Below are 17,867 nucleotides of genomic sequence, written 5' to 3'. Positions count from 1 at the left end.
TATTACCCATGTGTGGTGGTGCAAGCCTGTAGTCCCAGCTCCTTGGGAGAATGAGGTGGGAGGATCACTTGGGTCCGGGAATTCTAGGCTTCAGTGAGCCATGATTGAGCCACTGTACTCTAGCCTTGGTGACAGAGTAAGACCCTGTCTCAATAAATATAAATAAAAAGAAATAAAAAATAAAAGCTAATCTACAAATGCGGTTGAGCTTCCTGACAGCCAGTACAAAGAGGGAACCAAGGTACACAATTAAATGTTCAAAGATAAAAGTACCAACTGTTCAGCAATGTTGCTATTTCTGGTTCTGAGATTTAAAAAATGTAAATTCAAGTATTCCTAAAGGGGATGTTATTTGACATTGAAAAATGAAGATCCCGACTTCACTGCAGTAACAGCAGTAAATTTCTCCCCTCCCCTTCTAACCACTCTGAATATGGACATGCTCAAGCACAGTTCATTACAACTAACTCCTTAAAGGAATCAACACAATCCAGATACACAATTCTCAAAAGTCGTGACTAAAGAGGGAAAAAAAGTGGGTTCAAAGTGGACCCCTGGACCACTAGGGGTCTCTGAAACCTTTCCAGGGGGTCTGTATGGTGAAAACTATTTTTAGAAAATGATTAAAGCTTTTTTGCCCTTTTTACATTCATCCTTTTATGGATGTGTACAGAGGAGTTTTCCAGAGGCCATGTGATGTATGATAGAGCAACAGATCGAATACAGAAGCAGATGTGAGAATCCAGCTATTTCCTGTTAAGCCAGACATTAAGGAGATTTGCAAGTTATTTTTTGTCTTGGAAAATAAATTTTTCCACACAAAAATGTCATATTAACCTATATGTTTGTTATTAATATTTTGAAATGACTTAATAAACATTGTTCAAATTTGTTTTAATTTCTAATACAGTAAGTATCTATAGATGTAACCCACATAAACAGAATCATTTTGGACTTCATGATTTTTAAGAGTGTAAAGGTGTCCTGAGATTAAAAAGTTTAAGAATCTCTGACATAAAGGAAGATTTTCCCCAAAAGTTGCTGCTTGTTCCCAACTCCCACGAGATAATCTATAAAAACTGTCCTGTGATCAAATAAGTGCATTTGGGAAATGTTATGCCTTTCTTGGAAATCAGAAAAATTAGAAGCAAATAAACATAATCAACTTTAACTCTGTTTCTTAAATGGATTTGACTAAGGACCCCCTCTTTCAAGTGCTCTGTCATCATCTTGGGGGCACACCTGGGAAACTCATGGATAAATTGCAAGGCCCTGTGTCAGTCCTCATAAATAGCATCTCTTACAACTTGGCCTCTGTCACGTGTGGACAGCAGAGTCTGAAGTTAACATCTCTGGCAACATGAAGAGTGATCCTTTTATAAACGTCAAGGCAACTGAGCAGGACAGACAGCCCCTTTATCTCTGTAAAGAGGTGGGCTGAGGGCAGGAGCAGGCCCGGGACAAAGACTCCACTCAGGATATAAATCTGGGTCTGTTCCATCCAAGACAGTCAATCGAGTCCCCATAGTTCTTCTCTACAGAACTCAGACACAGTCATTTTAGCCTGGACATCTTCCAAAGCAGATGGTACCACATGCTCACTTCGGTCATAAAGAAATCTCAATCACGCTTCCAAAGAATGCTTGACTTTAAGTTATATAACTTCCTGGCGCCCTTTCCAAAAAAAAAAGAAGTGGTCAAATGTACCCCTAATGAGTTAACTTCTTTTACTGGATTGTGAATTGTAAGTCAATTAAATGTTAGGCAATGCCTACCAAAAATGTTGACTTTGGTTTTAGAACTATCAACCTTAAGTCTTCTTGACAGTAATTACATAATTGGGCCAGCTGTCTGTTAAGAAAACTCCAGGTTCACAATAATAAAATTATGTCATCAGGCAGCTCATAGACAGCCTACAATAATATGCAAGACACTCTGATATAAAAATGAAAAAAGTGTGCCACTTCAGAAGCATATCATCTAGTAAGAGGTTAGACAGAGCAAAAGAAGAAGGAAGGAAGGAAAGGGAGGGAGGGAAGGAAGGAAAGGGAGGGAGGGAAGGAAGGAAAGGGAGGGAGGGAAGGAAGGAAAGAGGGAGGGAGGGAGGAAGGGAAAGAAGACAGGTTGAGCATTCCTAATCTGGAATCTGAAATGCTCCAAAATCTGAAACTTTTTGAGCACCAACATGACACAAGTGGAAAATTCCACACCTGATCTCATGTGATGGTTTTAGTCAAAAGTTTGTTTCACGCACAAAATTATTTTAAAATATTGTAACAAATTGCCTTCAGGCTATGTGTATAAAGTATATGAAACATAAATAAATTTCATGCTTAGACTTGGGTCCCATCCTCAAAATGTCTCATCATTTATATGCAAATATTCCAAAATCCAAAAAAATCTCAAGTCCAAAACACTTCTGTTCCCAAGCTTTTCTGGATAAGGGATACTCAACTCACCTTCTCACTTTCATCTTTGCAGCACCTAGTGAGGTACCTGGTAGAGAATCACCATTCAGTATTTGTCTCAACAAATTTGTTATTTACCTCTAAAACGTCTACCTGAGTACAAACAGATGAATCGCACACAGATATCTAGTCAAATATAATCTAGTCAAATTGTACTTCTCAGCACTATAATTTAATTGCTTTACAAAAGACAATTTACAAAAATACACCACTGCAAGATAGAAATAAATCATTTTAATGTCTATTTTTCACTTCTATTAATTGATTATTGATTTCTACACAAGTGTATGCATCTAGTTTGACTTGCTTCATATTTATTTTCCAACATGGTGCAATGCACGAAGTACCTTGTCCTCAAAGAGCTTTATCAACTTGAACATTTTCAAAGAGCTCTATAAGGCAGCTCAGCATGGCAGTTTTTTACCGAAATCTCTTATCTGGAAGATGGCAAAATAGACCCGGACCTTCCCGAGCCTACTGGTTGCTTGTATTCATATCACAGCTTGCTTGAGTAAGTGGTAACGACAGAATAATAAGCAGATTGCTCCAAACCCAGCTGGGTGAGATAGCTTCATTTTTGGAAAATCAACTGAATCATGAAAACCTTCCTAATGGTATAATTTGTTCCAGAGTTCTTTTGATACTTAAGAAGGGAAATACTAATCCTTGTGCACAGTCTTTTATTACAAGCACTCTTATTTATGATATTATAGAGTTTTCTTCTCCAGCCGTCATTCTCTGGTGAGGTGACTGACTATACCCCATGCAGAATCGAAAGCATGAAGAAATCTCCTTTTTTAATCAGAGCTGGTGACAGCCCTCTCATTTCCTGCCAAATGGATCAGACCACACTTTTAACCCTATGGAAAGAAACAGGAACAAAAACAGGATTCATTTTTAAATGTCCTTCCACTTGCCTCCTCCCCAAACAAACAAAATGACATCAGAATTGAGCTGTGCAATTTACAGTGTAGTTTGAGATGGTGCGAGCAGGCTGCCGGAACCTTGGCATTAAATGGCCAGGAAGCCATGGCTGCCATAAGGGACTTTTAAATGGCTCAGGAATTGTACCCCATAACAGGAACACCGACATCTGGCCTAGTTAAAAAATAAATAAATAAAAAAGAATGTTGCTACAGATTATAAGAGCTTTGGTTAATAAATGAGAAACTTCTCATTCCTGGCTAACTTGGATCCCCTTGAAGGAACTAACCATTCAGCCATAAAGGGAGCTTTTTAGCCCTTGTGCAAAGCAGAACCCCACATCAATTCAAATAGCTGACAAGTAAACACTATTTTCCCATGAGGGGAGTGTTTAAATAGGTGCTTGGTAAATAAGTCTGCCAAACAGCTATTCACATCTCATATCGAACCACACACTTGTTAACATTTTTATGCCCACTTTTAAAATGGAAAAGAGGAACCTGGCAAACGTGCAAAAAGTATTCTGGAGTGAAATATTAGAATGATGCGTTGGGTGGCATCTATAAATGGCAACTGTTGAGAAATAAATAGCAAAATCACAATCTTCTCTCTAAGCTAAAAGGCATTTTCCCACTCTCCACGCCAAGGCAAACACACACAAACCACACAACACAGTAGTACAAATAAGATTTGGTTTTGATTTTTTTTTTTTTTCAGTTTACCTGGTGGCTGCACATCCTCTTGAACAATTCCAGCCCGATTTATAGCTTGTTCCTTCTCTGAGAAACACAAGAGAAAAATCATTCTTTAGAAGGGGGGCTGGGAGAGAGAAATCTTTGTATTTACATGGGCCAATGACATGGGACAATTAGAAAACAGTATTTATGAGTGCTGTTAAATTCAGATACGCTATTATGCAAAGCTTGTAGGTTGTGGAAGTTAGATCCTATAGTGCAAAAGAGATTGGGTATTTTCAAAAGAATAAAGAAATCCATACTTCAAAAGAAAAGCTCCCCAACTAACATCTCCTCTCTGTGATCTCAGCATTTTGGAAAGACAAGAAAACAACAACAAAAAAAGAACAATTTTGAAAGAACTGGTGGGCATGATATCACGAGGGGAAAGTTGCTGAATTGAAGAACAAGTACAATTAAGAAAACGATGTAGTTTATATGTCTAAAATGCACTCCACCGAAGGACTAGACTCAGAGCTAAATATGCTATGTTTTTGATAGGAAATAGAGCAGAAAATTAATCTTTGGGTGGGTGGCTTTGGTTTGGATAATTGAAGCTTCCCTAATTGATTGCAGGTGCTGTGCCAATTAGTAAGCGCATTGTAGCAACAGCAACTAAGCCAGTCTCTTTGGAGATGTCCAACAGGCAAGGGCCAAGAGAAATTGGGCATTTCATATCTGTGGGCTTGAAGCACTCTGACACATCTTTCTAAGTGGTTTAGAATAAACCCAAGGTCTGTGAAAACAAAGAGTTATTATTTTAAGTATCTTGACAAACAAACGACAGCTTTTCAGGAGAAAGCCTTAGAGCCAAAGGACGTTTACCACTAAATTATAGTAATGAAATGTCGTAATCGGACCTTTGTTTTAATCAGGCTGACAGTGTTTCTTTAAATCCACATTTAGCTCTTATTTAGTATCAGGCCATTTTCTTTACTTTGGCCTCTGGATTCTCATAAAGTTACACAAACATAAAGGTACAAGAAACAGGGTTTGGCCAAATCTAATATTCATTGAACTTGCTTCTCTAGTCATGTGACAGAAAGTCAATCCCAAATGACCGACCTGATGGTTTTATCAATACTAACTTTTGCTGTGGCAAATAAAACACTGGGCAATGGGGATTATGGGAATCCTGATGTCTAAGTCTAAGAGGGATGGAGGGAACACGTAGGATACTCAGGCCTATTACAGGCAACAAGCGCCCTGATGGTTTCACTGTTCCTCTCTGAAAAGTAGCGGGTGAATGGCAACCAAGATTTTCTCAAGATACATCAAAAGATTTCTTCCATTTAGAGTGGATATTATGGAGCCTCTGAAGTGTTAGACTTTCTGAAATAACACAAAAGGTGTCCTCATTTCTTAAGACATTAAATCATTGTAGAACTGAGCCCCACCATCCTATAGACATGTAAGTCTCAAAGTATGGATGTCTCGAACATGCTCTTGGAAGATGCCAACATGTAAAAGCCCACAGTCATCAGTCTTGCCAGGAACGAAAACAGAATTAATTTTCTATATCTAACTAACAGGTCTATTTTCTGATACTATGGAAGAGGGAAGATTTGAGTTTTAAAAAATCACTATCAGAAAGCATTCTAGACTTAGCGATTTCATAAAATCAGACATCCTGGTGTACCAAACACATTCTCCAGAGGCAGGTACTGCAAGGCAAAAGAAGCTGGCAGACTGCCAAGCATGAAAGGAAGCTGACTTTTGGTGGCAAGGACCGAATGCCTAATTGTGTTCTAACCTCTTATGATGCAATGGAGAACCAAGTGAAAAGAAAGAAATCCCTGTCTTCACACTTTCTTGCTAATTGCTAATGAGGCTGAAGCAAGGCTGAAGATTTATTTTAAATAGACCATAATCTCTTTATAATCCTTGTCCTAATGCAACCACCTCTGTAGTTTGGCTTGGTCAGGAAATTTAAACCACTTTGCTGAGCCCGTTCCTACCAAATGATAACCAGGTATTAGCATCCTATCTACATCCCCTGGTTCTTTAATCCATTAATGTTTTATAAATACTCTAAGGCCAAAGCAGTCTTATGTAAATTCATGATGTAATACAAAGACACTTTATTTGTGAATGCAGAATACGCTAAAAGGAAAACAGAAACGAGTCCCTCACGATTTAGCAGTGCATCTTGATTGAGGTTGACAATAAGCTTCTATTTCCCTATCTTTGGAAAAGAGCAAATGTATATAAACCTCAGGAAAAGGGTAATGGCAGAAGTCAGGGGTTTAACTATGTAAACAAATCAGGATAAGCTTATTACCAACTTCACTAGTGAGCACATTTCTATCAGGAGTGAAATGATTTAAATCCAAATATGGCACACTGGGTTAAAAAAACTCCCCACTCCAGTGTCTCAGCAAGCCCGACTCTGCCCCCTGGTGCTAAGGCAGTGGTGTGATTTGTAGTTTTAATTGAGGATGTTATCTCTAGTCCAGGGGCCAAAGTGTATTATTAAAACTAGTAATACATGCAGACCGGCTGATTTTTTGTATGGTAATAAAAGAATCCACCTAATAATGTTTAAGTCTTTAAAAACAAAAACATATCCTTATATTAAATGTCCACACTGGGAAATACATCAACTGTGTGACTTGTTATTTGAACATTCACAACAATGCAAACACTGCAGGATACTCAAGCCCCAGCTCCCTCAGCAGTCTCAGGATTATTCGTTGAGGGTACTCTAGTGGAGGACCAGCAGATAGAAACCTAAAATAAAAAAGCAAATGAAAGCTGGTGCAAGGTATGACCTTGGGAACCTACCTCCCTATTTCTTCCTGCCAATAAATACTTAAAAGCAACTCTGTCAGGCGCAGTGGCTCACGCCTGTAATCCTAGCACTTTGGGAGGCTGAGGTGGGTGGATCACCTGAGGTCAAGAATTCAAGACCAGCCTGGCCAACGTGAAGAAACCCCATCTCTACTAAAAATACAAAAATTAGCCAGGCATGGTGGCGGGCGCCTATAATCCCAGCTACTTGGGAGGCTGAGACAGAAGAATTGCTTGAACCTAGGGGGCAGAGGTTGCAGTGAGCTGAGATCCTGCCACTGCACTCCAGCCTGGGCGAAAGAGCAAAACTCTGTCTCGAAAAAGAAAAATAAATAAAATAAAATAAAAGCAACTCACAACTTGAATTGTGACAAATGGCAAAATTTGAATGTGGGCTGTATATTCCATACAAGTTGAATATCCCTTATCTGAAATTGGTTGGGAACAGAATTGGTTTAGATTTAGGATTTTTTCAGATTTTGGAATATTTACATATATATATATAACAAGATATCTTGGGGATGGGATCCAAGTCTAAACATTAAATTCATTTGTTTCATATACATCTTATATACATAGACTGAAGATAATTTTATACAATGTTTTTAATAATTTTGTGCATGAAACTAAATTTATATTAAGTACTTATGTGTGGTATTTTCCACTTGTGTCATTTTGGAACCCAAAAAATTCCAGATTCTGGAGCATTTTCCATTTTCAGATTAGAAATGCTCAAACTGTAATAGCACTGCATCAACGTTAAATTTCCTAGATTGGAAAACTGTTTTGTGATTATATAAGAGAATGCCCTTGTTCTTTGGAAATACAGGCTGAAGTGTTTAGGAATGAAAGCTCACAATGTCTTCAACCTACTCTCAAATGGTTCAGCAAAATAACAGTAATAATTATAATATATAGTACATATAACTATATCTGTATATATGTATGTATCTATCTTATATATGGGGGAGAAAGCAAATGTGGCAAAATGTTAACAACTGGTAAATCAAGGTGAAGGACAATATAGGAATTTACTGCACTGTTCTTGGATCTTTTGTCAGTTTGAGTTTCTTTTATTTATTTATTTATTTTCTGAGACAGAGTCTTGCTCTGTCACCCAGGCTGGAGTACAGCGGCGTGATCTCGGCTCACTGCAACCTCTGCCTCCCAGGTTCAAGGGATTCTGCTGCCTCAGCCTCCCCAAGTTTGAGTTTCTTTTTTCACTAACAAAAACCACATAACTGTACAACACGCATAAGAAAGTCCAACACCATTTTGACTCTTCCATGGTGATTATTTCAAAGAAGCTATCTTTTAAAAAGTAGCAAATGTAAAATTTTTTTCAAAAGCTTCTCAGTTGCTTTTCTTGCTGCTGTCACCTAGACACATACATCATCTGCCTCTGGGGTATTCCAGAACTGGAGGTTCACTGGTGGCGAGTGTGAACCAGGGGCCAAGGGGAAGCCATATGACCGCAGCAGCAAGTGCGACCCAGTTGGTGACCAAATGGATCTGGTGACGAGAAAGAACCAGGGACGGAGGGGAAGCCATTGACCACAGGAGCAAGTGTGACCCAGTTGGCTGAAGGGGACCAAGTGGCCACTTGAAGCACTGCATTCCTCCCAACAGTGTCAACAAGTCTGTTTCCTCACCAGAGCCTGGCTGAATCCAGGGAACTGTGTAATGCCCATTAGAAAACAAGACCCAGTCTGCCTGTGCATTTCATTCGATTATATGGTGAAAGGACTAAAAAGCATATTCTAAGCGCCTGGCATGTTACAAGGAAAATGCTCTTACAAGCTAAGAATTCTTTCTGCATCAGGTGATTTTTAGTACCGTGTGCTGCCTAGGCATAGCCTCTTTCGGGCAGGGGCAGCAAGGTGCAGCAGAAATCAACAGGACTGAGAAGCAGCAGAACTGAGGCCTCACAGCTCTCCCCTATGGCCTTTCACTTGGCTGGCTGTTGAACATTCTTCACTGTCTGAAGGCATCGTGAGGCAGGGCATTAAGTACAGGCAAGGTCAAGGGAGTTAGGGCCTAGTGTCCACCCAGCAACTAATGTGCTGAGTAACCTTGGACAAGTCCCTAAATGAGGGGACAGAAGTGAGCTCAAGCCCCTTCTGGCAAAACCCTATGATTTTATGCTTCTGAACATCCAATTAAAATTTCAAATGAAGAGGATCACAGAAAATGATCTTATTCTGTCTAATTTCACAGGCTGGCCTCAAATGCATGTTATTTGTAAAAGGCCATATTCAGGGTCACTGTCTAGTTCTAGGAAACAAAGACAGATTAGCCATCTGTACTCTTCCCTAACTGTGGCCTCTTCAGACCAAACACGCTATGCCAACAGGGTGAAAGCTAAAAAGCGTCTGGGTCTCCCTCCAGAAGTACAGCAGAACTGTACCCAGACTTCTGGTTTTGGGTCACTGACCCACTGATGCCATCATCTGTCCGGCGCTCATTTCAGTACTTCAGGTATCATGTACGAAACTGACTTGTACTCCACATAACACTTAGGAAAGCCTTGCTAAGTTAACGAAAGAGCTGACGATCATGCTGAATGCCAAAATGAAATCCAATAAGGCAGTCTGGTGATAGTGGCTGCCTGCTCTGCAACCATGGAAGATCTCCTTGGCTTTGTTTTACCTAAGCAGGCTTCCCCTTCTTTTCTGCTGCCTGTATGCTTGTTCCAGCAGAGACCCTGGAACGTACTTGTCCCCATACCCATGCTGGCACAGGTGAAGGGCCCAGACTGATCTGACACTTGGCTCTACATGGACTGCCTTGCCTGGTGCCGGCCCTAAGTCTTGCTTTTACTAGTAACCCAGTTCTCAGGGACTAGGCTTCTGCCCTGTCCATCCAAGAATGATGGGCTTCTGCCCCATAGTCTCAGAATCCTGGGGAATGAAATGTATGAAGGATGGTCAGGAGAGAAGGCCTAACAAGAAAGGCTAACAGGAGTGGCTGAAAGGCAGGAGCAAAAGAGCAAACCCAGGAGGACCTTCCATGGTGGAGTGACCCAGGGAAGACAGTGCTCCAAGGAAGGAGAGGATGGCCTAGAGTTGGTGCCTCTTACTTATAAATGACCTGACTTCCTGTGTCACAAAGAGAATAGACGCCATCACCTGGAAGTGCCCACAACTTGCCAACATCAAACCTAGATATGGCAGCATCCACACCATCCTTCCTCCTGAGCTGGTGGAAGAGGTGCCTTGCCTTTGGTCCAAGGCTCTTTCCTCTACTTGAGCTCAGGATCCCATGTCACCTCCCACTCTACGGACTGTCTTCTCTCTCCAGCAGCTTTTTCTGTCTAAGACTTTCTTGGCCCTCCATCTCTTCCAGCCAAAACTAAAAGAAAACTCTTCCCAGACCCTGTGACCTGCTGGAAACTTTGCCATTCTCCTCTCCATACAGCCAAACATCTATAAATAGTCAACTTAATACACTATTTACTCTTCAGTCCACTGCAACCTGCCTTCTGCCTACTTCCAAACCACTGAAAGCATGTTTAACAATATAACCAATCACTTTTAACTTATTTCTGTTAAATATAATAGATATTTTCACTTACCTCTTTTACGTCTCTAAGCAGCCTAACCCTGCTGACCACACTCCCTTTTCATGAAGAGCTGTCTTTATGGGGCTTGTGACTGCAGCTTCTCCTGGTTTGAAACCTGTCTAGCCACTCCTCCTCATTCTCCTCAGAGGGCCTTTCTCTTCCTCCGACTGCCTATGCTTCAGCCCTTCTGACACTGGTGTTCCACAGCACACTGTCCCGGGCCAGCTTGCCAAAAGCGAACTAACTTGCCTTTTCACCCCAAAACCAATTCCTTCTTGTGTTTTCTAGCTAATGACCAGCATCTCCATCTCCTCAGCTGCTGGAGCCAGAACACTGGGTGCCATTCTCCTTCTTTGCCCCATGGCTAATCAGCCACAAACCCCTGTAGAGTTTACTTCTTTTCTTTTTTTTAAATGAGACAGGGTCGCACCGTGTTGCCCAGGCTGGTTTGAACTCCTGGGCTCAAGTGATCCTCCTGCCTCGGCTGCCCAAAGTGCTGGGATTACAGGTGTGAGCCAACATGCCCACCAGTTTGCTTCTTAAATATGGCTCCCAAATGCAGTCACTTATCTCCACTCCCATAGCCACCACTCTGGTTTAGGGTATAGTCACCTCTCCCTGAGGTCACAGGAAATACGGCCTTCCTGTGCCTGGCCTTCCTGTCCCCAGATTTGACATTTCCAGCTTCTAGTTCACATACAATCAATCAGAGTGATGCTTGTAAAGAGTGAATATGATCACTGCTCTTACTAACATACAGTCCTGTGTCGCTCAACTGTGGGAGTACATTCTGAGAAATGCATCCTTAGGTGATTTCATTGTTGTGCGACCATCATAGAGTGTACTTGCGCAAACCTAGACAGTGTAGCCTACTACACACCCAGGCTATGTGATATAGCCTATTGTTTCTAGGCTACAAACCTGTACAGCATGGTACTGTACTGAATATTGCAGGCAACTGTAACACATAGTAAAGATTTGTGTGTCTAAACATAGCTAAACTAGAAAAGGTACAGTAAAAACACTGTATAAAAGATTTTCCAAATGGTATACCCAAATAGGATATTTACCTTGAATGAGGCCTGCAGGAGTGGAAGTTGCTCTGGGTGAGTGAGTGGTGAGTGAATGTGAAGGCCTAGGACATTACTGTACACTACTGTAGACTCTATAAACACTGCACACTTAGGCTACACTACATTTATTTTTTAAAATTTCTTTCTTCAGTAATAAATGAACCTCAGCTAACTTTTTTACTTTATAAACTTTTAAATTTTTAAAACTTTTTGACTCTTATAACATTTAGCTTAAAACGCAAACATCTATAGCTGTACAAAAATATTTTCTTTCTTTATATATCTTTATTCTATAGGCATCTTTCTATTTTAAAATTATTATTCTTTTTTTCCTTTTTAAACTTTGGTGTGAGAAACTAAGATACAACACAAATATTAGCCTAGGCCCACACAGGGTCGGGCTCATCAGGACATCACTAGGCGACAGAATTTCTCAGCACCATGATAATCTTATGGGACCCCTGTCATACACGTGGTCTAGCGCAGGCCAAAATATGACACAGCACATGACTATACTTCAATAACCCTCCTCTGGCTGGACTTCCAAGACACCAAAGGGTTACTGGAGTGCTGTAATTAAGCAAGTGAGATGATCAAATTTGGATGGCGTGACAAACTTTTCAAAAACCACGGCAGAAGACCTGCAGTTCTATACATTTTCCAATAGACAAAAACAGAGTTTCCCAGTTACAAATTCTTACCAAAGAAGTAGTAACAGATGTACGTCAGAAGGAAGAAAACTGAAGCTAGAAAGGAGTGAGATGTAAGAAGCGTCAGTGAGTAAAGAACGCGGGTGAAGATAAACAGTCAGAGACCATATACAATAGTGATGGTGTTAACTGATTTGCTGAGTCATAGGCACCAGGCAGGACAAATATATTATGTCAGGTGCATGGGACAAAGGCTAAGGCATTATAAGGACCTTGTATTGTTCAAGGGTAAAGATACTGACTAACTCTAAACTTTAATTACAAAAGAACAAAAATAGAATTTAAAACTTTCAAACTAGTAGCGAGAAGAGAAGAATAAAGAAGGCTTGAGGCAGAAAAGAAGAAAAAAGGAAGCATAGAAATAGAACAGAAGGCCGGGCACAATGGCTCATGCCTGTAATCCTAACACTTTGGGAGGCTGAGGCGGCTGGATTGCCTGAGCTCAGGAGTTTGAGACCAGCCTGGGCAACATGGTGAAACCCCATCTCTACTAAAATACAGAAAAAAAAAAAAAAAAAAAGCTGGGCGTGGTGGCATGCGCCTGTAATCACAGCTACTTGGAAGGCTGAGGCAGGAGAACTGCTTGAATCCAGGAGGCGGAGGTTGCAGTTAGCCGAGATCTTGCCACTGCACTACAACCTGGTGACACAGCAAGACTCTGTCTCAAGAAAAAAAAGAATAGAAAGCACAAAATAAGGTGAGAAAAATAAATGCAAATATATCAGTAAATAGAATAAATGAAAATTAATCCAATCCAATAGTTAAAAGAGATTATCAGGTCAGATTAAAATATCTAGTTTATGTTGGTTTTAAGATATTCACATAAGGACAAAGTCTGCTTGCATGAGGAGAGAAACAGATAAGCTAGGAAAATATTAAAAGAAATCTGGGCTGGGCATAGTGGCTCATGCCTGTAATCCCAGCACTTTGGGAGGCTGAGGCGGGTAGATCACCTGAGGTCAAGAGTTCGAGACCAGTCTGGCCAACATGGTGAAACCCCATCTCTAGTAAAAAATACAAAAAGATAGCCGGGCATGGTGGTGGGTGCCTGTAATCCCAGCTACTTGGGAGGCTGAGGCAGGAGAATTGCTAGAACCTGGGAAGCAGAGGTTGCAGTGAGCTAAGATCGCGCCACTGCACTCTAGCCTCCAGCCTAGGCATCAACAGCGAAACTCCATCTCAAAAAAAAAAAAAAAAAAAAGGGATCTGGTAGCACAATAAAATCAGATAAAATAGACATGGGGAAGAACAGTGGAGATAAAGAGAATTCTTCTATAATGATAATTAGAAAAAATTATCCAGAATATTCTAGATTGTATGCACCTAATAACATGGCCACAGGACATCCAAATACAAACAGAATTAAGAAGCTTGATCTGTAATTAACATACATAGATACAGAACTCTGTACCCAACAAGAGAATAGCCACCATTCCAAGCACACAGGGAATATTTACAAAAACTGACCTGTACCAGGCCTCAAAGCAAATCTTGACCAGTGTCAGAGAATCAAAATCATATAGTCCACATTCTCTGACCACAAATGCAAGTAAGATAGAAACCAGCAACCAAAAGTCACCAGAAAAGACCCCTGTGGCTGCTAGGTAGAGAATGGGAAGTAGGTGGGACACAATGGAAGCAGCTCAGTCCCAGGAATGGGTGGAGCAAGGTGGACAGGACAAAGGTGGGAAGAGCGTGATGGAAGGGACTGACCATGTTGTTTGGTTAGGTGCAGTCCACACCTGGCACAGTGCCAGGTACCCAGCGATTGCTAGAATCCAAGTTTCTTCTAAAAAAGAGAGTGAGATGCTAAATAAATGCTAGTTGAATGTGTCAGAATGAGCTGAAGCTCCGACCACACAGTAGGTTTCCATGACCTGATCATGAACACCTCATCCCAGTTTACTGCCAGGTCAGCCAGCCCCAGGCCTATCCACCTGCTAAAATCTCCATGTCTCACATTCCTGCCCTTTTGGCTTATTATTTTGTAAACATTTTAATAAAATGTCTAATATAAGACTATACTAGGTGTTTCCACACCTGTTACCTCATTTAATTCACCCCAAACCCTGTAAATTCAATCCAGTGAACTACACTGCTACAGATGAGGAAACAGGCAGGGCTCAGAGAGGTGAAGTAACTTTGATGAGGGTAATTCATCTAGTAGGATATGCAGACACTCATCTCCCCTACTGCCTTTTCTTGCCCCCTTAGACAAGCAGTATGCTGTCTTGGTTTAGGGATTAAGGATATTAATTCAAGTCCCAGATCTGTGACTCATCAGCTGTGGGTCCTTGTGTTAACTGTTTCGCACCTCAGTTTGTCCACAAATGAAATGGGGATGATGATCATATAGCAGCTGCCACAAAGGGCTGTTATCAACACTAAATGGGTTAATATATAGGAAGTGCTTAGAAAAGTGCCAAATATATAGTCAACTTCCCACAAATATTACCTGTTCAGCAATATTTACCCGTTTAAAAGAATCAGTTGCCAGCACTGAAGGTGAAAGCTGTGTAAATGCTCTACCCATTACAAGTGTTACAGCAGTCAGTTTGTAACACTAGCACTTTGGGAGGCTGTGGCAGGAGGATCGCTTGAGGTGAGGTGTTTAAGACCAGCCTGGCCAACATGGCAGAATGCTGTCTCTACTAAAAATATAAAAATTAGCCAGGACTGGTGGTGCATGCCTGGATTCCCAGCTACTTGGGAGGCTGAGGCACAAGAATTGCTTGAACCTGGGAGGCAGAGGTTGCAGTGAGCCGAGATCATGCCACTGCACTCCAGCCTGGGTGACAGAGCAAGACTGTCTCAGAAAAAAGAATCAGTTATGATCCCCAGAAAAGAGTTGGCCAAATTAATCAAAATAGAACCAGAGGCCGGGCTGGTGGCTCACACCTATAATCCCAGCACTTTGGGAGGCCAAGTCAGGTGGATCACCTGAGGTCAGGAGTTCGAGACCAGCCTGGCCAACATGGCAAAACCCCGTCTCTACTAAAAAATACGAAAATTAGCTGGGCATGGTGGCGGGCGCCTGTAATTCCAGCTACTCAGGAGGCTGAAGCAGGAGAATTGCTTGAACCTGGGAGATGGAGACTGCAGTGTGCCGAGATCAGGCCACTGCACTCCAGCCTGGGTGACAGCGGAAAAAAAGAAAAAAAAAACAAAAACAAAAAGGAACCAGAAAAGTGGGAAGGCACAGACTGCCTGCCTTTCAGTTAAAAATGCAGATATTATAGTTACATTCACTAAATGTTCACCCACAGATGAACATCACCTGATTTGTCTGTCTCAAGACATTCAGACAACCACAGATTCTGGAGTATCCCTAAAAGACTGTTGCTGGGATACACAGTACAAGCCCACACCTTGACCATTTCATCTCAAGCAGGGTTTCTCAACCAAAGCACCACTTGAATTTTAAGCTCGGTAATTCTTTGTCATGGGGGTCTGTCTTGTATGCACTGCCAAAAGTTTAGCAGTATCCCTGGCATCTATCTACAAGAAACCAGTAGCAACACTCGACCCCCCCATCCCAAGTTGTGACAAGCAAAAATGTCTCCAGATTGAGCCAAATATCCTGAGGGGCAAAATCACCCCTAGATGAGAACCACAGCTCTAGTTTTCAGAACTGACTTTTCCAATGGGATGCAAAGCAGACCCTTCGTCCCAAGTTCTAGTGGCCTTAATATAATCGCTGGGGCAGACGTCCAGTGAAGAAGGATGGTGGAAACAGATCCCGCAGGGCTTCACACAGCCCACCTTACTCCCACGCATGGTGCATGCAGATAAGCTGGAAGGCAGAACACAGTGGCCATTTCAGTCTTGGCTGATGAAAAGAAGCTACAAGGAAATCTGAGTGTGCACTTAAAACGCTCTGCCTCCAGAAATCGACTGCTGTAACACTTGTTATGGGCGGAACGTTTACACGGAGCTTTCGCCTTCAATTCGCCAAGCTTCCAGTGTCCGTTAATATTCCCAAGGGGCAGGGTTGGCCCTCTTCCATCTTCAAGATGATTCCGGTTTCCTGGTGAACAAAATGAGCCTCTAATGCCTAATATTTTCTCTCTGACAGATGGTTTCAGATGTATCAAAGTGCTAATCCTTGCTGAGGTATAGGTCTCACGGAAGAAGAGTTTGGCTTTTAGAATGATAGGACTGGAATGATTAAGAAGGAAAATTACTCCCAGGATATTCACCATTACCATGTGAGCAATCGGCTTAAAACGAAGGAAACCAGCAAAATCGGAAAAACAATTTGAGGAAAAAGAAGAGAAAAAACTAAAACCCCAGGTTAACAGTTTGGGTTTGAAACAGTCCCACTCAAAAAACATCTTTGGGAGTGGAAATGAAGTGCAGTAAAAGCACCTTTCCACTCAGGAGGATCAGGGTTCCATCTGGCTCCCCCAGTCACCATTCCCAGCCTGGGTGCTCCGAGCAGGCTCTGGACAGAGGCCCGGGGTAGGATATATTTGCCTTGTCACTTACTTGCTGTGTGACCTTGGGAACGTTATAAAACCTCTAGGCCTCAGTTCCCTCATTTGTAAAATGGGCATGTTTTACATATATACTTCAAGGTGAGCTTGTGCAAATGAAACGATCCAACATATGCCTAACCTGACGTATAATAGGCATTCAGCGAATTTTTTTTTTTTTTTTTTTTTTTGAGACGGAGTCTCGCTCTGTCGCCCAGGCTGGAGTGCAGTGGCGCAATCTCGGCTCACTGCAAGCTCCGCCTCCCGGGTTCACGCCATTCTCCTGCCTCAGCCTCTCCGAGTAGCTGGGACTACAGGCGCCCGCCACCACGCCCGGCTAATTTTTTGTATTTTTTAGTAGAGACAGGGTTTCACCATGGTCTCGATCTCCTGACCTCATGATCCGCCCGCCTCGGCCTCCCAAAGTGCTGGGATTACAAGCGTGAGCCACCGCGCCCGGCCTCAGCGAATTTTAACTGCAAATATGAACTAGTACTTAGCGTCGACTTATGTGAGGACTGCTTTCATATACATGACCACCTGAATCTCACAGGAGGCTCGGCATTTTAGCATAGATGATGTAGCCATAAACATTCACAGATGAGGATACCGAGGGTCCCAGAGGTTGAGCAACTTGTCCAAGGTCACAAAGCTGAACATGGCAGGATTCGAACCCGGCTCTCCCTAATCCTCGAGCCAAGTTCTTTCCACGACACCACGTGGAGCTCACAGAGAGGGAGGTGTGTGTGTGTGTGGGGAGGTCAGGTCACCGCAAGGGGTCAGAGATCACTCACTGTACTCCTCCAATCTCATTAGGGGCCGGAAGTAGATGGGATAGAAGGCGGCGCCGATCAGGGAGATGAAGCCGCCGAAAATGAGCGCGGTGCGCAGGTTCCGGGACATGGCGTCAGGCCCCGGGCTGCCCTGACCCGCCGACCGCCCCGCACTCTAGGAAACCCGGCTACCGACGGCCCGGCCGTGACCCCGCTCGGAAGAGGTGGAGAGGCTTTCGCTTCCGGGCCTTGGGGGAGGGACGAAGAGGAGAGGCGGAGCGGAGAGAGAGACAGGGGTAGAGTCAGAGGCGGGGCCTCAGGGCTGGGAGGGGCGGAGCCAGGAAAGGGGTGGGGTCAC

At 42.4% G+C, this 17,867-nt stretch overlaps 1 protein-coding gene across 2 annotated transcripts; it reads right to left on the bottom strand.

Moving 5' to 3' along the window:
* Positions 1-2,687: 2,687 nt before the first annotated feature.
* On the bottom strand, positions 2,688-17,852 carry SMIM20 (small integral membrane protein 20). Of its 2 annotated transcripts, XM_063619772.1 has the most exons (4): positions 17,531-17,852; positions 16,024-16,288; positions 4,115-4,171; positions 2,688-3,328 (listed from the first exon to the last, which is right to left on the bottom strand). In XM_063619772.1, exons 1-4 carry the CDS (start codon positions 17,637-17,639, stop codon positions 3,310-3,312), a joined length of 450 nt encoding a protein of 149 aa, XP_063475842.1. In that variant the 5' UTR covers positions 17,640-17,852; the 3' UTR covers positions 2,688-3,309. The 2 variants fall into 2 exon arrangements, with proteins under 2 accessions (XP_063475842.1, XP_055101904.1); XM_055245929.2 differs by lacking the exon at positions 16,024-16,288 and having other exon boundaries at positions 17,531-17,814.
* Between the last annotated feature and the right edge of the window lie 15 nt (positions 17,853-17,867).

This window comes from Symphalangus syndactylus, chromosome 16, assembly GCF_028878055.3.
Source record: "Symphalangus syndactylus isolate Jambi chromosome 16, NHGRI_mSymSyn1-v2.1_pri, whole genome shotgun sequence".
Taxonomy (NCBI): Eukaryota; Metazoa; Chordata; class Mammalia; order Primates; family Hylobatidae; genus Symphalangus; species Symphalangus syndactylus.
This window is presented reverse-complemented; position numbering and strand designations above follow the sequence as displayed.

Coding starts and splice junctions, on each gene's coding strand:
- SMIM20 (XM_063619772.1), bottom strand. CDS start 17,639: ATGTCCCGGAACCTGCGCACCGCGCTCATTTTCGGCGGCTTCATCTCC. Junction 16,289..17,530: donor AATGAGATTGGAGGAGTACA/GTGAGTGATCTC, acceptor TTTGTTCACCAG/GAAACCGGAATCATCTTGAA. Junction 4,172..16,023: donor GCACCATGCGTGGGAGTAAG/GTGGGCTGTGTG, acceptor TGTGTTTCTCAG/AGAAGGAACAAGCTATAAAT.